Below are 19,392 nucleotides of genomic sequence, written 5' to 3'. Positions count from 1 at the left end.
ATATACTAATTTGTGTTTTAATATTACTAAAATATTTTTTTATATATAATTTTATCAATTATGCTTGTCCAGTTGTATTTGTATATTGATTTTTTTGAGTATGCTTTTTAATTGTTGCTGAGTAGTATAACTTGAATAATTGAGTATGAAATTGTATCTTTATGCCTTTTATAGCTCTAGTATACAAATATATAATGTCTACATAGATGATAAAATGGATTATGATGATTAGGAATTTAAGACGGTAGTTATAAGAACCTTAGGATGAGAATAATTAAATATTCACTTTACCTTAATATTCATCTTGCTTTTAAATTTCATATTGCAATTGACTAGTTTCCATTTGCTAACTTATTTTAGATTTCAAACTTGGAACTTAGAACTTGAAAAATATTTTCCATATGTTTTGATAAATATTTTGGTATTTGGTTGTTAATTAAACATTTATTGAACTTTTTAGATACATTGGATCAAAACTTAAATATATTTGTTTCATTAATATAGACTTAGTGATATATGACATGCAAATTACATCATATGATGCAAATCTTAGTTTTTTTTTATGAATGAATTTATAATTTACGTGATTATTCAACATACAAAGTCATTATCAATGTGTTTTTTGCTTTAAATCTAAAAACATGTAAGATCTGACGATTTACGATCCGATCATACGATTTACGATCCCACCTACCTTCAACGATCCTACGTAGAATCCCGATTTTGACAACTTTGATCAGTAGTAAATTATGCTCCTAACAGCGATTCAAAACTCTTTCCCTCAATAATTATTCAGCATCAGCAACTCTGTGATGAGTCAACTTGGCTCCACAACTGCTCCGCATAAGCCTTCTCATCTTCCTTCTCCTCTACAACATAACTAGTTTCCTCAATTGCTTCCTCCTCCTCCTCCTGCTCATCCAAGATCTCTTCCACCATTTCTTTTGTAGCAATTATTTCTGCAAATTTTTCTCTCTCTTGCTTAGTAAGTTCAGCTAACGCCTCCCTCATAGCCTGCATTGTTGCTGGCCTATCTTTGAAACCATATTTTGGAGCAGGCACAACATAAGGCAAAACAACATCATCCAAGTTTGTACAGTTTTCGCCAATGTCACCCTTCGTCTCTGTTGGGGGAAAGATGAATATGATCCCAAGTTCATAGTTGCATATGTGAAGCCTCAAACCCAAAGAAGAGTTGACCTTCTCAAGTCTATTGCCTTGACTAGCTGAATTGGAAATTGGTCGTCCCCAAGCAGCTGCACTGAAATTATGTGACCCACAGTAAACCCAACCAGAGGAAGGTGCATCCATCTTAGACTGGAAGCGTCTCCGTGCCACCTGCTTACACATTAGCATTTACTTTTTATATACACCAATGTCTACAAGCATTAGATGATGTCAACAAAGGTGACCACAATTTTGAGGATCGAATCAATACTTGAACATAAGATAAAATGCAAACTTCAAGTTAAAGATGCAACTCAAAGAGGTGCATTCTTACTGTACTTCATGTAATTGCACTGACGCAGTGAATGATATGCATATGCTTTGTTATTCTTCCTTTACACACTGATTAAAACATTAAGTAGAAACTGAATCCTTTCTGCACCTGATTTGATGTTGTAAATTTAGAATGTAGATAAAATAAAGAAGAAAGGACAACATGATGAGACCGAAATTGAGAAAGAAGAAATCACAGCCACAGATGCAGAATTAAGGATTACTTCAGAATGAAGCATATAAAGAAATATTATTTTACCCAAAAAAAAAAAAAAGATGACAGCTCATGGGGTTGGAGGAAAAAAAATCCATTAGAGGAAAGAAGGCTGCTTTTGAAGCTTCAAGTAGGGGATGGTGAACATATTTTCAAGTGGCATGACCATTTGCATCCAAATAGCATTGCTAGAAAACTATAGTTATAGAATCATATATGACTCGATAAGTAATTCCTCCACAAAATTGTCAGGTTTTATCTCTAATGGGCACTAGATTCGGCGTAATGCAAGATCGGATGAATTAATTAGTATTCAAGTATGGCAGTGATGCAGTGTTGGTAAAAGTGTAGGCCATAGTTAAGTGCGAATGCATCCTGGAGCCTAGGGGCGAATTGCAAGGACACGCCTAATTGAAATAAGGCGTACTTTCTTTGAAATATAATGTAGTAAATTTGAAATCAATTCTTAATGAAATATGACAATCAGGTAATCAACTAATCATATAAAACTGAAATATAGCATTTTAAAGAAGAAAGGACAACATGATGAAGATGGAAAGTGACAGTGAAGAAATCAGTGCCAAGAAGCAGCATTGGGGAATACTTCAGAATGAAGTATATAGTAGCAAATATATATGTTTGTGTGTGTGTGTTTGTGTTTGTGTTTGTGTGTGTGTTGGGTTCAAGCTATATTTGGTGTAACATTAAGTAATGTTACACTTACATCACTCAATATTTTTTTATTGTATACATGTGTGTGTGTGTGTGTGTGTGTGTATTTTCTTTTCTTTTTTCTTTTTGAAGGGATAACAGCTCATGGGGTGTAGGAAGATACTCCATTTGAGGAAGGACGTGAGGCCACTTTTGAAGCATCAAGTTGGGGATGGTGAACATATTTTCATGTGGCATGACCATTGGCATCTAGATGGGAAATTGCTGGAAAACTATGGCCATAGAATCAAATATGACCCCAGCAAGTAATTCCTCTGCAAAATTTTCAAGTTCTATCCTTGAATGGGCACTGGAATTGGCCTACCGCTAGATCAGAGGAAGTAGTTAGTGTTCAAAAAAGGTTGACATTCCTTTGGGGGGTATGGCAGTGTTGGTAAAAGCGTGGGCCACACTTAAGCACAAATGCATCTTGGAGCCAAGGAGCAAAGTGCAAATGCAGACCTACTTGAAGTAACGTGCAAATAAAAAATAAATTTTAAAAAATTTAGTAAATTTGATGCAATTATTACTGGACAATACGACAATCAAGTAATTATTTCTTCAATTAAGAGAAGCAAAGAGAATAGTAAGCAACAGAATAATAGGAATTCTCTTATCCCATTGGGAAGGATCAGCTAATCCAACAAAATTGAAAGATAGCATTTTATATAATTCTATTGTGACTAACAAAATATACACAACCATGATATTTGATAGATAAGATATAAATATTTGTTTTTTCATGAGTAAATTTCTTATTTAACGAAAACGGAGATTTTAAAAAAAGTGGGTTTCAAGAGAAATTGGGAAGATCAAGGAAAAAAATATGGGGTGGTTTGGATTTCAGGGTTAACTACAAAGACCAAGAAAAATTTTGAAAAACAAAAAGAAACTAGCCACTGGATGGAGAGAGAGAGAGAGAGGGAGAGAGAGAGAGAGAAAGAGAGAGAGAGAGAGAGACGTTGTAAAGGGAAAAGAGAAACCTTGTCATTGGCTTGGGAGTTTTCCATATGGTGCTGTGTGGTGGTGGGACAGGTTAGGGGTGATCTTTATGTATATAACAACCTACACAAAATTGATGAGTGTACAAGAAATCAAGAGTATATTTTAATACCAGTAAGATCTTGTGATTGCATTTAATAACTGATATATTTTTTTTAAGGACGTACTCAGTGAACAGAGCTCCTACTTTTGCAAGGTTTGAGAGAGGTCATGGTAGACAGTTTTACCCCCAATTTAGTTTGGAGAGGCTGATTCCTGTTATTGAAACTGCGACTTGTCGCTTTTGGTGAAAGGCACTAACTATCGCAACAAGCCCCAATCTCTAATAGCTGATTTTTTTTTTTTATATAAAAAATGAAAAAAAAATGTGTGCTCCACGGTTGTTGAAAAAGCTCCAAAAAGTGCACTTATGCAAATGCATTTTTCTTTAGAAGCAAAGGGTGCTAAAGGCCTATTGCTTTGCACTTTTACCCACATAAGGGCAAAAACAAAGTAGAGTGGCTGTTTGCTGCAAACAAGTACAACTGCAAACCTCTAAACCCCAGAAACACTGTGAATCCATGCATATAATTCTTTAAAAACAAAATATTAGGGGTAGTAGTTGAACAGGAAGGCTAGCATCTGGCTTACCAGACCGACCCAAATAAAATTAGTGAGCCTGCTGGAATGAAACACGTGACTAAGGATTCTAAAACTGACCCAAAATTTTAATGACTAACCATTTTGTTGGGTAACTTGGTGTTTGAGCATATATTGGGGATGTTGTCTTGTTCCAACGACCCAAATAAAATTAGTGAGCCTGCTGGAATGAAACACGTGATTAAGGATTCTAAAACTGACCCAAAATTTTAAGGACAAACCATTTTGTTGGGTAACTTGGTGTTTGAGCATATATTGGGGATGTTGTCTTGTTCCAATAGTGATACTGTGGAAACAAGCTCGTTGATAGCAATGAAGGCAGAGGAGAATGAGGGAATGACACATGAGGTTGAGTCAACTATTGACAAGCAGGCTAACGAAATCTTGACGAAGGAGAGTCAAGGGGATAAAGCTCAGTGGTGAGGGAGACCCAGAGAGTAGCAGGCAGTCCACTTGGTGGATCAATCCCTTCCCCGAACCACGAAATTGACTTAGGCCTTGGGTCAACCAAGACCCCAATTAACTCCAAGGTGGTTCTGGGTTTGTAATCGAACCTAGAGTACTGCCTGGTGATGAAAGCTTCATTCACAATTACTGAGCCCCTCAATAATCACACCATTGTTTGGTTGCGAAGTTGGGGAGATCAACTTATTGAAATGGTTTCTGGGGAGTGCATTTGGCGATTTAGCAGGAAAGGATGACATCAGCCCATTGTGCTGTGAATAGTGTTTTTTAGAACTGGGGACATGCATAATAAAATTGTCTTTATGAAGCTGCAAATTCTTATATGGAACTTTCAAGGGTTGAACAACCGCAACAAGAGAGCAGTGGTGAAGAATGTGGTTAAGGAGTAGAAATGTAATTTAGTTTGCTTACAACAGAAAAAGATTCATAAAATGGAGCAGTATATTGTTAGAACTTAGAAGCCTTTGGATAACCCTTTTATAGACTAGGTGGTGGTACAAGCTTTGCATACAGCAAGGGAACATACTGCTAATGTGGGATAGAAGGGTGTTGGACAAAATTGAGGCTTCAGTGGGCATGTTCTTTGTATCTTATTGTAGAATGTGGAGGATGGCTTCAAGTAGGCTTACACCAGGGTGTACTGCCCAAATGAGGATAATCTCAGAAATGGTTGTTCAACTGTTCAACATCAGAGGCACCAGAATTGGGATCAGTCGATTGTTCTATAGGCTTTCTACCATGCCCTCAACCAGCCATTTTCACAGAAATCACACCTTAGTCAATCCCTACTTTGGATGTTCTTTTCACGTACTTCTATTTTCTTATTTCTGTTCAAACTCTTCCCGATCATTTTTAATTTGCAACCCCACAGTATTTTCCCACTAAGAACAACTTGACCCAGCCCATCTGAAATAAAGAACTCAAATTGAAACCCATTAACATAAACAACCCAGCCACTCCAAGACCCCAACCCCACTGCCAGATCCTAATTCCACGCTCAAATCACCAACCCTTTGCAACCACGAAGACAGAGAAGTAGTCCTGTTGCCGCCGACACAGATCGTCAAATTTTGCCCTTCCTCACGAGGGCGATCCTTCTCCATCAGTTCCTGCTTGCCACCATGACTACCACTATACACACTCGCAAGCCCCAGTTGCAGCGACCCACCATGAGCACCTTCCATCCCTGCCTTGTGCCGCCATGACCTTCACTTGCTCACTGTCGTTCCGCCGCAAGTACCCCATTGACCCGATCTCAAAGGTAACCCAGTACAGCCCCCTCTGGGTTATCCACTTTCTTTAGCCAACAAAATAAATAAAAAATATAAAAAATTCTAACCAACCCATTTTAGAAACAAACCCTTGCCCGACCCATTTCTTAACAAGCCCACAACCCACATTTTACAACACCAGTTTTCTTTTAAAAAAAAAATACAAGACCCAGTCCACAAAATCCGAACATGTCAACCAGCCCAATCCCAGGAAATATTTGAGAGAATAGTCTTAGCAGCCTATTCCAACGATCTATCCAGAGAACATCACAGCAACCCAGGTTCTTGTTCCAACTGCCAACTCTTTGTTGAAGCACTATTTTAGAGAATCATGGTAATATTAGAAGCACCGTATTTTGATGGTTGTAAAACTAATCCATGAGATTTTGTCAACTGGATGAATGGGATGGAGCACTTCTTTGAGCAAATAAATTTTGCAAATATCAAAAAGGTTAGGTATGCAAAATTGAATATCAAGGAATTATCTACCAAGGAATTAAAGGAATCATCTGTAAAGCTCATGAAAGATATTCAAGACAGGATTGCTCAGATGAAGCAAATGAAGATTCAAACCAATTCAATTGGGAAACCAAGGATAATTGATCACAATGAACTTATTGCTGCCCCCATAGAAGACAACATTGATGATGATATCTTGGTTGTGGAGGATCCTTAAGCAACACCAAAGCCTAATGTTGACATAAACGCACATGCCTCGACAAGTGTTGCTTTAACATGCGTGCAAGGAAATGAATCTATTGAAGAGCAGCAAGGTGAAGAGATGGTTTCTACAGAGAGTATTATGTTAGAGGGTGCACATGATGTGATATTGGAAGCTAATGAATTTGCTTTTGATCAGCCTTCCATGGTGCATGGAGACAAACAATTTGCTAAAGTGGAGAAAGTGGATAACATGGTGCTTCCAATGGTTCAAGATAAGATTATGTTGATTCCACACATTGATTTTGTTATTCCAGAAGAGTTTGACACAGTGGAATTCAAGGTTTTTCTTTTCTCTATGCTCCCTAAGGTGATTCCAGACTGGAAGCAAGTGTTACTTGTCAGCATCCTAATCCTTCAATGCTTTAGAACTTGAGGTCGAGTTTTCTCCAACCAGAGGAGAATGATGCGGGAGATGCAAAAAAATTATTATTTATGTTTGCAAGTCAATTGTATCTTTTATGTTTTAGGTCTTAGTAGTTTATTAGACTATTAGTATTTTAATTTGGAAGCAAGGTTATTTTTGTAATAAGGCAATTAGGTTTTCCTAGCCAATTAGAACTAGGGTTAAGCAATCCTTTATAAGAAACTTATTGTACTCCTTGAGGGGATAGTTGATATTTTGATGAATGAAAAAAAATGGCCGTTTGGTCTTTCTTTAATCTAGTGCTAACTCCAAGTCCACTCTAGGTATTGACTCCTAGTGGTTTTTTTGCTTAGTGCTGACTCCTAGGTCATATCCTTTATTTTATTGTTGTTTTAGTTTTGTTCCGGTTGTCCTGCGTCAATAATTCTCTCAAATAGATAAATTAATCAGCACAGATTGCTTTACATTAGCCAGATCTAAGTTCTATAGCACTGAATTCTCTAGGACAGCTTGCATGATAACTAATCCCTAATTCCAAAAGCATGAAGCCAAAAGGTCAGATAAGCTTTCTTGACTCACATTAAGATTTAAGACTTACTAGTAACTCTGCAAAAATACTTCCCAAAACAGGATAAATAGTAATTCTGCAAAAATACTTAAGACATCCTTCTTAATCATATCAAGCTTGCTGCATCACAGCTTGAATCTGATCTGGTTTGCACTTTAATGAAACTTTTTTCATATTATATATATATATATATATATATATATATATATATATATATAAAATAAAAATAAAAAGATGATGATGATCAGATTATAAAAATTGCAAGGAAACCGGTGCTTACAACAGAAAATGACAGGTGAACAGAACTAGATCCCAATAAGTATATGAAAGATTCAGCATAAGAATAAGCAAATGATGACTGATAATCATAAACGAAGATGCAGTGCATATCTAGCTTCATCAATTACTTTTTGCAGAAGCAAAGTAAGTCTTAAATTTTCAGCTGTCATGGAAAAATAAGAAGGAATATGGTACGTTGGACTTTTAAAAGGAGAGAGAGAGAGGAAACTCATGTCCCAGGATTAAATCATCTTACTCTTGTACAGTCACTAAAATGAGACTTAAGAAGAGGATTCTGGGCCTATCAGTTGCAATGGCCCCTTGGGATTTGAAGAACCCCCACCCTATATAGGATTTCATAAATATAACCTGAATTTTCACCAGGGGGCACCCTTGCCAAAAAATTAGATGGCTCTGCCACTGATGGCTACGATGAAAGAAAAAAGGGCATAAAGCTTTATGTTCCAGAATATTCAAAGTTAATTACACAATAATGCTAAAAGGTTCTATATTACACTCCTAAAAAACAAGCATTCTATGCCACACATTCTTCCAGCAGCTGCCTTATTCATCTCATGACTTATTTAGGTTACCCAATCTAATTTCATAAGAGTAGCCATGTCGATAAATGGTTTAGGGTTCATACAAATAATAGTTGGAGAATAAGACATCCTCTCAACCATAAACTTATTTATTGTACTAATATAAATACAACATGACCTCTTCGAGGCATCAACCTTCATGATAATGCCACATCAAAAGATTAAAAAAAGAAAAAGGAAAACAGATACCAAATTCATAACATTTTCAATAAAACAAAAATTCAATTCATTTAAAATGAGGAAATATTCTTACCTTGACATGCATTGGATGCCCTACTCTATTGTGGGGATGAGGAACAGCATCATGAAGTATGTTTGCAGTCCTCAACCTTTGCCATGTTCTCTATTAAGAAAATTACAAATAAACAAACTTAGGATAAAATGTATGACTGATTAAAAGGAAAGACATTAGACATAGACTGCTCAAATATGTTTACAAACCTAAAATATAATGGTGGTCACAACTATCTATCATATTCATACCCCCTCCATCCTAGATTCGTTCACTGTTAAATTTTGAGAAGTCCCAAGATATTGTCTACTTTGAAAAGCCAATAGATACAGTTTTCATCACTTTCCTAAATTACCGTAATACTGTTTATTTTATTTGAAAAGTTAATACTTCAGTGCTTTAAGTGTAACATAAAACGGGCAATTTTGGAAACTTATAACTTTTAATTCAAAGACAATGCATTAAATGATGCCCCTTATAAGCATGGATTTTTTAAGGTGGACAAACAAAATGAGAAGAAGTATTTTAATATGCACTTAGATACTTCATTTAAAAATAAAAAATAGACTCCGAAATATAAGATGTGTTAAGCATATTTTTGTGTTCCAAAAGTTAAAAAATTCAACATTTTGAAAACTGAATCTATCCCTCAATTCAAAAGTCTCTCAATGTACATAACAACGGAAAATTATTAGATACCCCAGAAGTGAAATAACATGGTAGTCCACTCCAATAAATGCATGATTTTGAATATAAAAATATGACATGGACTTAAGAAGTAATATGAAAAGGTCAAATCTTATATTCGGCTTGTATTTATTGGTGAGGAATACCATGTCTACTATTTCAATTTACCTAATAATTACTCAACAACAACAACCAAGCCTTAATCACAAAACTTTGGGGTAGACTTTAGATCCTTAACAGACTAATCACGATCAGCCACATAAGAGGACATATAAATTCACATTAAATTTATGTAACAATAAAAGTGATAAACAAATGTAACAGATAAAAAGAGACCCCCTAATTAAATTTATCTTCTTCTTTTTTGCAATTTTAAGAAACTCAGAGAAAATATTACATTACAGTATTCTTTCTTACAAATTGGTAAAGATAATCAAATTATAAATGTAAATTATATGTTAGAACACAAGCTGTATGGTCAGTCTTATGAGAAATATGGAAAATTCCACGTACAAACTTATATGTAACATACTAATGTATCAGTGCGAGATACAATTAATAACTATGGATATTCCAATCAAATGAACAGTTGATTATACTAATCATCATGGATTAGACAATATGGAAATTAGTTTGTAGGTGCATAAACAAAAAGGAGGAGAATCTTCTGCAATTTTAATATAGGCTTTTTCAGGTATATGGGAGTATTAAGCTTGAGATATAAAGATAACTATGATATCCCTTTCCCTCTCTTTTCCTAGGATCCCATCCAACTTGTAGCTGCCAATGCCTTTAAATGCAGCCATAAGACCAGATTATTGACCAACCAGGACTCAACCCCAACATAGCCCATTTAATTTAATTTATTTTTTTTGGTAAGTTATACATGCATCTTGTGGGCCTTGAACCCATAACTCACCCATTTAATACTCAACTTATAAACAGGATAGTGAAAAGAAAAGCAGATAAATAATCTATTGAGAGCTGTCATACCTCTGAGAAGCAAAGAATGCGTTTTGAAGGCAAGATTCCATTACATGCATTTTTCACCCGTTCAATTGTGGGAAAAATGATCCTGATGGATGGACATTTTGATTCTTGACTAGCACTCCAGCAGCCCCACTATCAAGAGTACAAGTGAACAGCTAAAATCAATGTATCTTCAAATTGTCAAGCATGTCTATAAAAAATCAAAAAAGTTAATAAGTCACCTCTGGATCGGACTCTTCAGACTCAAAGGATTGCAATGATCTCTTTCCAGAAGCTGCTGAGAATGCAGCTAGAAATTGTGAATTCATTGATGACCCAATAGAGGATGCACCTTAAAAAAGAAGAAGAAAATTTTAGAAAGGAAATATTTTTCAAAACTTAGGCATAAAAATTAAAATTGTGCAAAATACACTTACCATAGATAAAATCAGACTCTAATGATTCTGGCCATCTATATTGACCTAAGACCTATTAGAAATGAAGCAAATTAGAAGATATATAACAGGTCTTCTGAAAATAATGTAACAGAATAGAGGTTCACCAAACCGAACTGATTGATGCAACCAACTTATTAATCAAGCAAATTCTTTGGGTTGTTTTAATTATTTAGGACACCAGATCTAAAAACTCCATTGCCTGAAACAATGGATTTACAAATTTAAAGATACTTGCCACCATTTTGAAGTCTCAAACCAACCATTCAATTTATTTCAAAGCCTCACTAGAAAATTTAAACATGTTCTGTGTCAACTATTAAAAGGGGTAAGTCATCACATTTGTTGCTCTGGTTGTGCAAGACACGATAACCAATAGCAAAGGAGCATTGGGAGAAGAGGGAATGAGAAGATCCACGGCCCTCCTAAGATTTCTAAGCCCCCCATTGTTCTTCATTCCAAAAAACCTCATCTAGAATTTACCATTACCTCCTGCAATCGCCATAGGCCTGAACACCTTCGAACTGAAGCAATGAGAGAGCATAATGCAATCACATGTTCAGGTTGCATCATTCTTGATATATCTTGAAAATGAGGCCCCTGCACAAGTCAACACCTTGTCTTTTGTAGGTACTTCAAAAACAGAAAATGCCACCATTTATATAAAGCTGCAAATCGCATATCAAATAACATGTTCAATAAATAGCAGAAATAGCATGCCTGAGACACATGCAGAATCAATTGTACTTTCACACTGTTTCTGCCTAAAGCGGCTGCAAGGGCTTCTTTAGGACAAACATATCCAGAGAATCTGAAGAATCCAATATCCCACAGTGGAGAAACCCACTTTGCAACATTTCTAGGCAGAAAGCCAAGCTGAACGCAATCTAGTGCAAGAAACAAAGAAATTGGTTAGCCAACAACATGAATAATTATAATTTTAAACACACACTGAAGAAAGATAAAGATAACAGTAATGACAAATATACTAACAAGAAAAACTATCCTGAGCTAGGGTAAGATCATCCATGGCTCCACTTCCACATAATCACTAGAATTAGATAAATTTTAAATAAAATTACATTTACCACAAAAAAGAAAATGCTTTATTGCACATCAAAGGGAGCTCAATTATTCAGGCAACTGCTTCTGATGCTGAAGACACAAGAAGACTTTTATTTAAGGGCAATTAACAATTTACCCATCTATGGTTTGGCCGAAATTTAAGTAGTCTACCCGTGGTTTGAAATTTGGCACTTTGCTTACCTGAGGTCCACTCCATTAGGGGTTTGTAACCCACTTCTAGACTTTCTTTATTAAAAACATAACAAAACCAAAGAAAACAAGATCAAAGAGTGGCTTTTTGTAAAAATTGGTTCAAGAACTTCCATGGAACACAAAAACTAACAATTTGGGCTTGTAAAGATGATGTTTTATTTTCTCTCACTATCATATCAATTTGTACCAACAGGACATTTATCTCTCTCACAAGGTAACCATATCTCTCCCTCTCTCTCTCTCCTACACACAGCCAAACAGGACTGGCCGAAGGCCTCAAAGGCTTGTTCTCCGTTGCTCGTCACCACTGCCACCAACAGCAATGGCATTCCCTTCCCCCCCATCTGTTAAAACCCAATCTCTCCCATGCCGACCCAAACCCGTGTTGGGCCTCCTTGCTCCACCTCTTTCCTCAAGCTTTCCCTCTCTATCTCTGCTTTCTTTCTCTGATCTGGCATTAGAAGGGGAAACAACATGAAGGTTAGATTTGTGTTGTTGAAGGCGTGCAATGGGAAGATCGGGTTGTGTTGAGGTGGTATCTTCACCATCTCATCCTCGATAGTATCAATAGGGATTTGCAGCACAATCTGCTACAAGGACCACCTAGAATTTTTTTGGTTCCATTTGAGTGTGTTCTAATTTTGATGGGCACAAAACACACATTTGTTTGGTTCACAATGCTATTGCTGGGTACTTTCACTTCTTATTTTTGTTTTTGTTTGACTAGATCATTAGATGATGTAAAAAGTTTGGATTTTTTAAGTGAATTTGTTGTTTTTGTTTAGAGAAACGTATTGGGATTTTTTTAGTGGGTTTGCTGTTTTGTTAAGAGAAAAGATGGAGGGTTGGAGGAAGGAATAGAGAGGTGGCGTTGGAGTTTCAGGTTTCATGTTTCATTGTTCGTCACTGATTTTGTCCAATTTTTCATCCATTATCTCTGATTAGTGATTATTTTTAGTGCTTGGCTAGTTCTGTTGTATTGTTGTTCTAATTTGCATGAAAGGTTAGTAGGTTTTGGATACGTATAATTGTTGTAGAGAGTGTTAGCATTAGCTGGAATAGTTCAATTGGATAATTTTTGTGTTCTATTGAAGTTCTTGAGCAAGTTTCTAAATTTTACAAAGCCACTCTTTGATCTTGTTTTCTTTGGTTTTGTTATATTTTTTATGGTTTTAACAGAGAAAGTCCAAAGGTGGGTTGCGGACCCCTAAAAGAATGGACCTTAGATAGGCAAAGTACCAAATTTTAAATTCCAGGTAAGTAACTTAAATTTTGAACAACCACAAGTGGGTAAGTTGTAATTTTCCCATTATTTAAATTTAGTACTCCATTCATCCCAATATGTTTGTCTTTTATTCCATTTTGGGATGTTCCAAAATATTGTCCTATTTTTAAAATTAAAAACCATTAATTTACTAATGTTCCTATTATGCCTCTACGTTATTTCCAAAACCTTTTTTGATAAATTTATTTAAGGATAGTTTTGGAAACTTATACATTTTTATATAGCAAACAAGACAATAAATGATGTTCTCTTAAAAAGTTGGATTTTTGAAACAGGACAAACAAATTAGGACGGAGGGAGTATTATCTATGATTTCCAGTCAATTGTACTTTTATGTGAAATCCTAGTAGTTTATTAGGCTATTAGTAGTTTAATTTTTGGAAGCAATGTTATTTTTGTGAAATTAGGGTTTCCTACGCCAATTAGAACTAGAGTTTAGTTCTCCCTGTATAACCAATCTATTGCACCCCTTTTGGAGTTTAGTAGATATTTTGATAAATGAAAAAAATGGCCTTTTGGTTTATTTGGAATTGACTGCTAATGGTTCTCTCGCTTGATGTTGAATTCAAGCCAGGCCTAGGTACTGTCTCCTAGATCATATTCCTTTATTTTCCTATCTTTTAATTTTACCGTTCAATTGTTCTCATTGCCCTGCATCAGCTTCTCTTTAGTGCCATGTGAGAGCCTCAGTCATGATAAAGGCAAGTGCTTTCTAATGTTATTCTCGTTCAAGGGGACAATAGCACCTAAATCTTAGGCAGCATGGAAATCATAACACCTCAGAGGCGCTTTTTCCTTTATCCCAGATTATCTTCTAATCGATGCCTACTGCAACTAAGCCCCACCAGAGAGCAGTCCATACACAAGAAATACCTACTACATTAAGATAATGATAAGCATTTAGCAGTCAAGTTATTAATGTCCCTCCCCTACAGCGACCCCCAATGGCTACAGGTGATAGGCCTATTATATTGAGAAATTATATCCAATACTCCTATTGTTATTGTGCAATGGAAAAACACCCAAAATCATGATAGACACGCAACAGAGAACCCTTTTTTTAATCATTATAAATTAGTTTCATAGAACAACAGGGGAAAGCCATAGTAAACAGAACACACATACACACCACTTCCTCCCCCCACACCCCTCTCTCTCTCTTCCCACCTATATTTTGCAGGCAGAAAAAATTAGTACCAAGCATGAAGACGAGAGAGAAGAAACAAAATCTAGGTAGACTAAGAGCCAATAAAACAAAATTTTCAAGCACTCAGCACTGCCAAATACAATTCCCTTATGAAATCCGTACTCGAAGACCAAACCAAAAATACACACATCCTCTCCTATTTACCATCCCGTAGCATAAAACTATATAGTAGACATGTACCTAATAAAGCATTGAACATCTTACCTCCCTTTGAGTGCTCATTGGGATTAGGAACAAAAACGCTCACAGCATTTGCATCTGCAGGCACATTTTTGTTTCTTATTAAAAGAATCTCCAAAACCCCATATGCTTTTTCACAAGATTTCCTCAGAAAAGCAGCCAGTTTCTTAAGCTGTGCACCATTTGAGTCTGCTGCAGTTTGAAAAAGGTGACTTAAACCAACAACAGATGCTTCAACTAAACCAAGGAATTTCACACTATATGCTTGATTAGCCTGTCATGAGAGCCAAATGAAACAATTAAACCCATCTTATCAGACATCCTTCAAACACACAGTGGCCAAGTCTTTCCAGTCATGAAAAAAAAAAAAAACCTTTCTATGCACAGCACATTTAGAAATAAAATGTGACAAACTTATGATTTAAATACAATAGAATGAAAAAATATTGGAAAAGCTTGATTGGTATGCAGGATTGAGGTTGATGTTCAACTTCCAAGAAGACACTCATATACAAGAAAAGTCAGAATCTTCTAATCAAGCAAACCAATAAATCAATCATGTATAGTTAAACTAATAAGGAAATTTTAACAATTATAAAATCAGCTTTTTATAATTAAGAAACACAAGCACGCACTCAACACAAATGACAACACTCACAGGTAAGAATGGCATGGTTTCAATCATAGAGGGAACTCTGTCAGAATGAATCCCGGGTACTGAAGCAATTAGATGTCCCTTAGCCCCTCCAAAGTCATACTTTGTCAACTCAACAATCCAATGGGCCTGACTGGGTACGTCAGTCAAAAGCGATGCCATAAATCCAGCCAGCTGAGCAGCAAAATCAGGTTTTGAATCTTTATTTGTATCCCCATGATAAATATGGCTAAAAAGGGATGAATAGTCAGGTGAACTTGTGCGAGGGAAATCTTGCCACCAAACTGTATTTGTCACTCTGTTCCACTGAAAATTCGTAACAACCAATGAGTGACACTATAAAAAAGATAACACATATAGAAATAAATAATAAAACAGTTTTTACCAAGATAACTCAAACTAAAATTAACATGAGAAAATAGAAGTGCAAAAATATAAATCAGCCTCCATAACCAAAGGCTTTCCTTCAAATTGGAAAGCAAGAAACCACACATTCTATTGAAATTTCTAGCATGCTGCAAACAGAAATGGCACATATCAAATGCAAAACGTTGGAGCTTAGCCATTATTATTTTCTTCCAGTTTCTTGTCTTCCAATTTTTCTTTTAATGCATTGCATGTTAACATTTGAATTAACCTGAAAGACTTGAGCATTACGCAACAAAAAATAATGTTGCATGATTTAAGACATATGATAATCCTATCCTCTTCATCACTGGCTTTCTTGCTCCTCACAAAAATTAAAAACATATGGTGATGCTTGTGCAGTTGACCCTTAACATAGTCCTATCAGTTGGCCAGATCAGGCAAACACATACAAAATAATTGCATCAAACAAAAAGGGCACAACCAAATCCAGTTAAACTTTCCATTGAGATAGCTAATGGCTTACAAATCGTCCATAAAAATCTCGGGCAAAAACATTCAAGAGATTAACTACAAGGAATATTTCAACAATAAGTGTACATATACACAGAGACATTCAAATTCGGTATCATTCTTGTTAAGCAGCCACAAAGTACTTGACATATAGTACGGTCTTTCGTTTCACATAGCAAAGTTATTAGCAAATCATATGCGACAAACACCTCATAAAACATAAATCAAAAGATCCTTGGCTTAGTATTCACCTGGTTTGCCACTAAATTAGCAGAAGTAATGATAACACGAATACTATCTTGTCTTTGTAAAACAAGCAATTTTGGATGATGGCAAGCAATGCCTTGTTTCTTGCAGTCTTTACCAAAAGCTATAGCCTCAGGGAATGGGGGATACCTATTACAACCATGGACTACATTAGAAAAGTATAAATTATTAATATAAAAGATACACTTTGGCATGCTGCTAAAATCATGACATCAGCTGGAGCCCATTAGCATCTGAGCACACATCTTTCCTCTTTAAAGAATGAAGAACAAGAGTATGACACTTACACTACAACTAAGTTTGGAAATTCCGGGTATGGAATAGACGATCTTTTATCAGGGCCTGACCTCCAGCATCTCTCAGTGTTATGGCATGCAATTGTAACTGGCAGATGGAAAGGAATCTCACAATATGATAAAAACCTATCATGAAACCTTACTTAGACTTCGAAACAATAAACAGAAAAGCAACAGGAGTTAACACATAATATAAAAATGGAAACCAAAAGAAAAAAGGAGCTTAACAGCAATATACACCCAAAATGAACGGGTGCATTATTTAAAATTTAAACCCAAAAAAAAAGGTTCAATATACATCCCGTGTACTAGGGTTGCGCCCCCTATTTGCGCTTTCTTCAATGAAATTCATTATCACTCATGAAATAGAAAGGGACCGTATACATAAAAACGCATAGAGTTTATACCTTGTTTTAGATTAAATCCAAGGTTTTTAATTTTTTAAATTGTCCCAAATTTAAGAAAGCATTTCAATTTGAAGTCTTTGTTCATCTCTGTTATTCATTTATGTCTAGGTAATAATTAAAAAATTAAAAGTAGGAAACCATTGATTAAACTGTGTATTTCACCTAGGGCTCGTTCAGAAATCAAATTGTTAGCCATTGAATAGAAAGGGTAGAGAGAGAAGGGTCTGTTTAAAGTTTAAACCAAGAAAAGTAGAAAACTTCACTTGGAGTGAGAAAGTGATTACCAAAAAAAATAAAAACTGATTAGCTGGGTGAAACATAAAATTTTATCATTAATTTCTAGTTTTTCTATAGTTTGTTACTACCCAACATAACAGAAATGAATAAACAAATATGGATAGGAGTTTCATGTTGAGACAATCTCATAAGTTTGGGACTTTGATTGACACAATTAGAAGCCTAACACCAAATCTGTAACAGAAATAAACTCTGAGCTCACTATCTTCAAAACATTAAAAGTTCAGGAGGTGGGAGCCTTGACTAGACAACATAATATAATAAAAGAAAAGGCAAAGTATGGAAAGATAAGGGTAATCATACCATAAGATGTCGCTTGTAAATGTCGCAATAAACAATCGTGAGAGGCTTTCCACAGGGTATAGAAGTTCCAGCAAGGAAACAACAGGCTGATGACTCAATGGAGTGTGATGCATAAATTCAAGGCGATTCAAATAAAAATTCTTCCCGGGTGGCGGAACAAAATTGCAGCGAGGTATATTCGGCACAACTCCATCAAAATGAGGAGCATTGTTGTCTTTGCTCAAAGAATTCAATGATGAAATATCAGTTGTATTGTCATTGTAACTAGCAGCATCACATAAATGCAAAATGGGGTCATGGCTTTGTAATATGTTTCTACAGCGAGTTAGAAGAGAGTATGCCCTTCCAATTATGGGATTATAAGCGACAATCCTTTTGTTAATCTTCCGATTATTGCTGCACGCTTGTACTAGCATATCCTCTTCCACATTATTCTCAAAAACAATGCTTCGAATAATAAAACCAATGCGAAGATGAGAGCAACAAAGACCTTGATTTTTGGCGCAAACAAGGAGAACCTCATCGCCTGCAGACAATTCCTCGGGTTTTCCAATCCTAACCCCATTGACAAAAACTCCATTCAAAGAAGACCCGTCAAGAAGATAGAGCTTAAGAAGGGAAGCATCGAAGAGAATGAGGCAATGTTGGTTGCTGACACGGCGGTCTTCAAAGACTAAATTGCAGTGGCGAGTGCTGCGACCAATGGTGAAGGGTCGATTTGGCTCAAGAGAGATGGAAAGGGAAGAGTGGGATGAAGACTCGGATGTGGAGATGAGAGGTTTGAGATGAAGCAATGCTGCCTTTCCGGATTTGTTTTTCTTACTGGGAGGAGGATGAGGAGGCAAGATCATGCAATAACAACTGCCTCTCTTCTTCTTCTTCTTCTTCTTCTTATTATTATTATTATTATTGGTGTTAGTATTGTTTGTACAAGAAGAAGAATCCATCCAATAAATGATGAATGATTCTTCTGCCTACTATAACCAAATCTGTGAACTAAATACAAAGAATAGTCATGGGTTCGGCTTACTTACACTACGAAAAAAGTAACCAAATGAGGCATAGGCATTTGATCGAGCACCTGGAGTGCACCCTCCATAGACATAATTCTTCTTACTCGTGGCCTGGGCTTTGATCAAAGTGTTAGAAATAGAAGTAAACACATTGGATACAACCCCAAAATCTAGTTTGACTGTTCTTGTAGTTGAAACCAAACCGTAGCGTAGTGCTTGTTCAGTTGTTCTGAACCAAAGCGTTGAAAATTTTCTCAGGCGTTGTACGAATGCGATAATAATAGGCGATTTGGGAGGGGGAAAAAAAAAGTTGTTAACTAAACTACCCCTCCACTCACCCCGTATAAATCTAAAATTAAATATCAAAACCCTTTCTTTTTCTTTATCAAAAAAAAAAAAAAAAATTCTTTTTCGTCTCATTGTCAAATGGGTTAGGCCTTTTGCAAGCCCAACCATGCTTACTTTTTTAGCCTGAATAAATCCAAACTCATTTGGGTTTGTTACTTACTTATATCATAAATTGACTAATCTATATATATATATATATATATATATATATATATATCTAAAGTTTCTGAAACTCTCACACTTTCTGAAACTCTTACAATTTTTTATATCAGCACAATATTTAAATAAAATTATTT

At 35.8% G+C, this 19,392-nt stretch overlaps 1 protein-coding gene across 3 annotated transcripts; it reads right to left on the bottom strand.

Annotated features, from left to right (window-relative positions):
• Positions 1-538: 538 nt before the first annotated feature.
• LOC142630896 (uncharacterized) lies at positions 539-19,072 on the bottom strand. Of its 3 annotated transcripts, none has more exons than XM_075804956.1 (13): positions 18,226-19,072; positions 17,736-17,949; positions 16,720-16,854; positions 16,417-16,561; positions 15,290-15,592; positions 14,656-14,905; positions 11,402-11,568; positions 11,171-11,281; positions 10,664-10,715; positions 10,469-10,578; positions 10,251-10,379; positions 8,592-8,681; positions 539-1,338 (listed from the first exon to the last, which is right to left on the bottom strand). In XM_075804956.1, exons 1-13 carry the CDS (start codon positions 18,680-18,682, stop codon positions 799-801), a joined length of 2,703 nt encoding a protein of 900 aa, XP_075661071.1. In that variant the 5' UTR covers positions 18,683-19,072; the 3' UTR covers positions 539-798. The 3 variants fall into 3 exon arrangements, with proteins under 3 accessions (XP_075661071.1, XP_075661070.1, XP_075661069.1); XM_075804955.1 differs by having other exon boundaries at positions 17,736-18,622; positions 18,770-19,072; XM_075804954.1 differs by having other exon boundaries at positions 17,736-19,072.
• Between the last annotated feature and the right edge of the window lie 320 nt (positions 19,073-19,392).

This window comes from Castanea sativa, chromosome 4, assembly GCF_040712315.1.
Source record: "Castanea sativa cultivar Marrone di Chiusa Pesio chromosome 4, ASM4071231v1".
NCBI lineage: Eukaryota > Viridiplantae > Streptophyta > Magnoliopsida > Fagales > Fagaceae > Castanea > Castanea sativa.
This window is presented reverse-complemented; position numbering and strand designations above follow the sequence as displayed.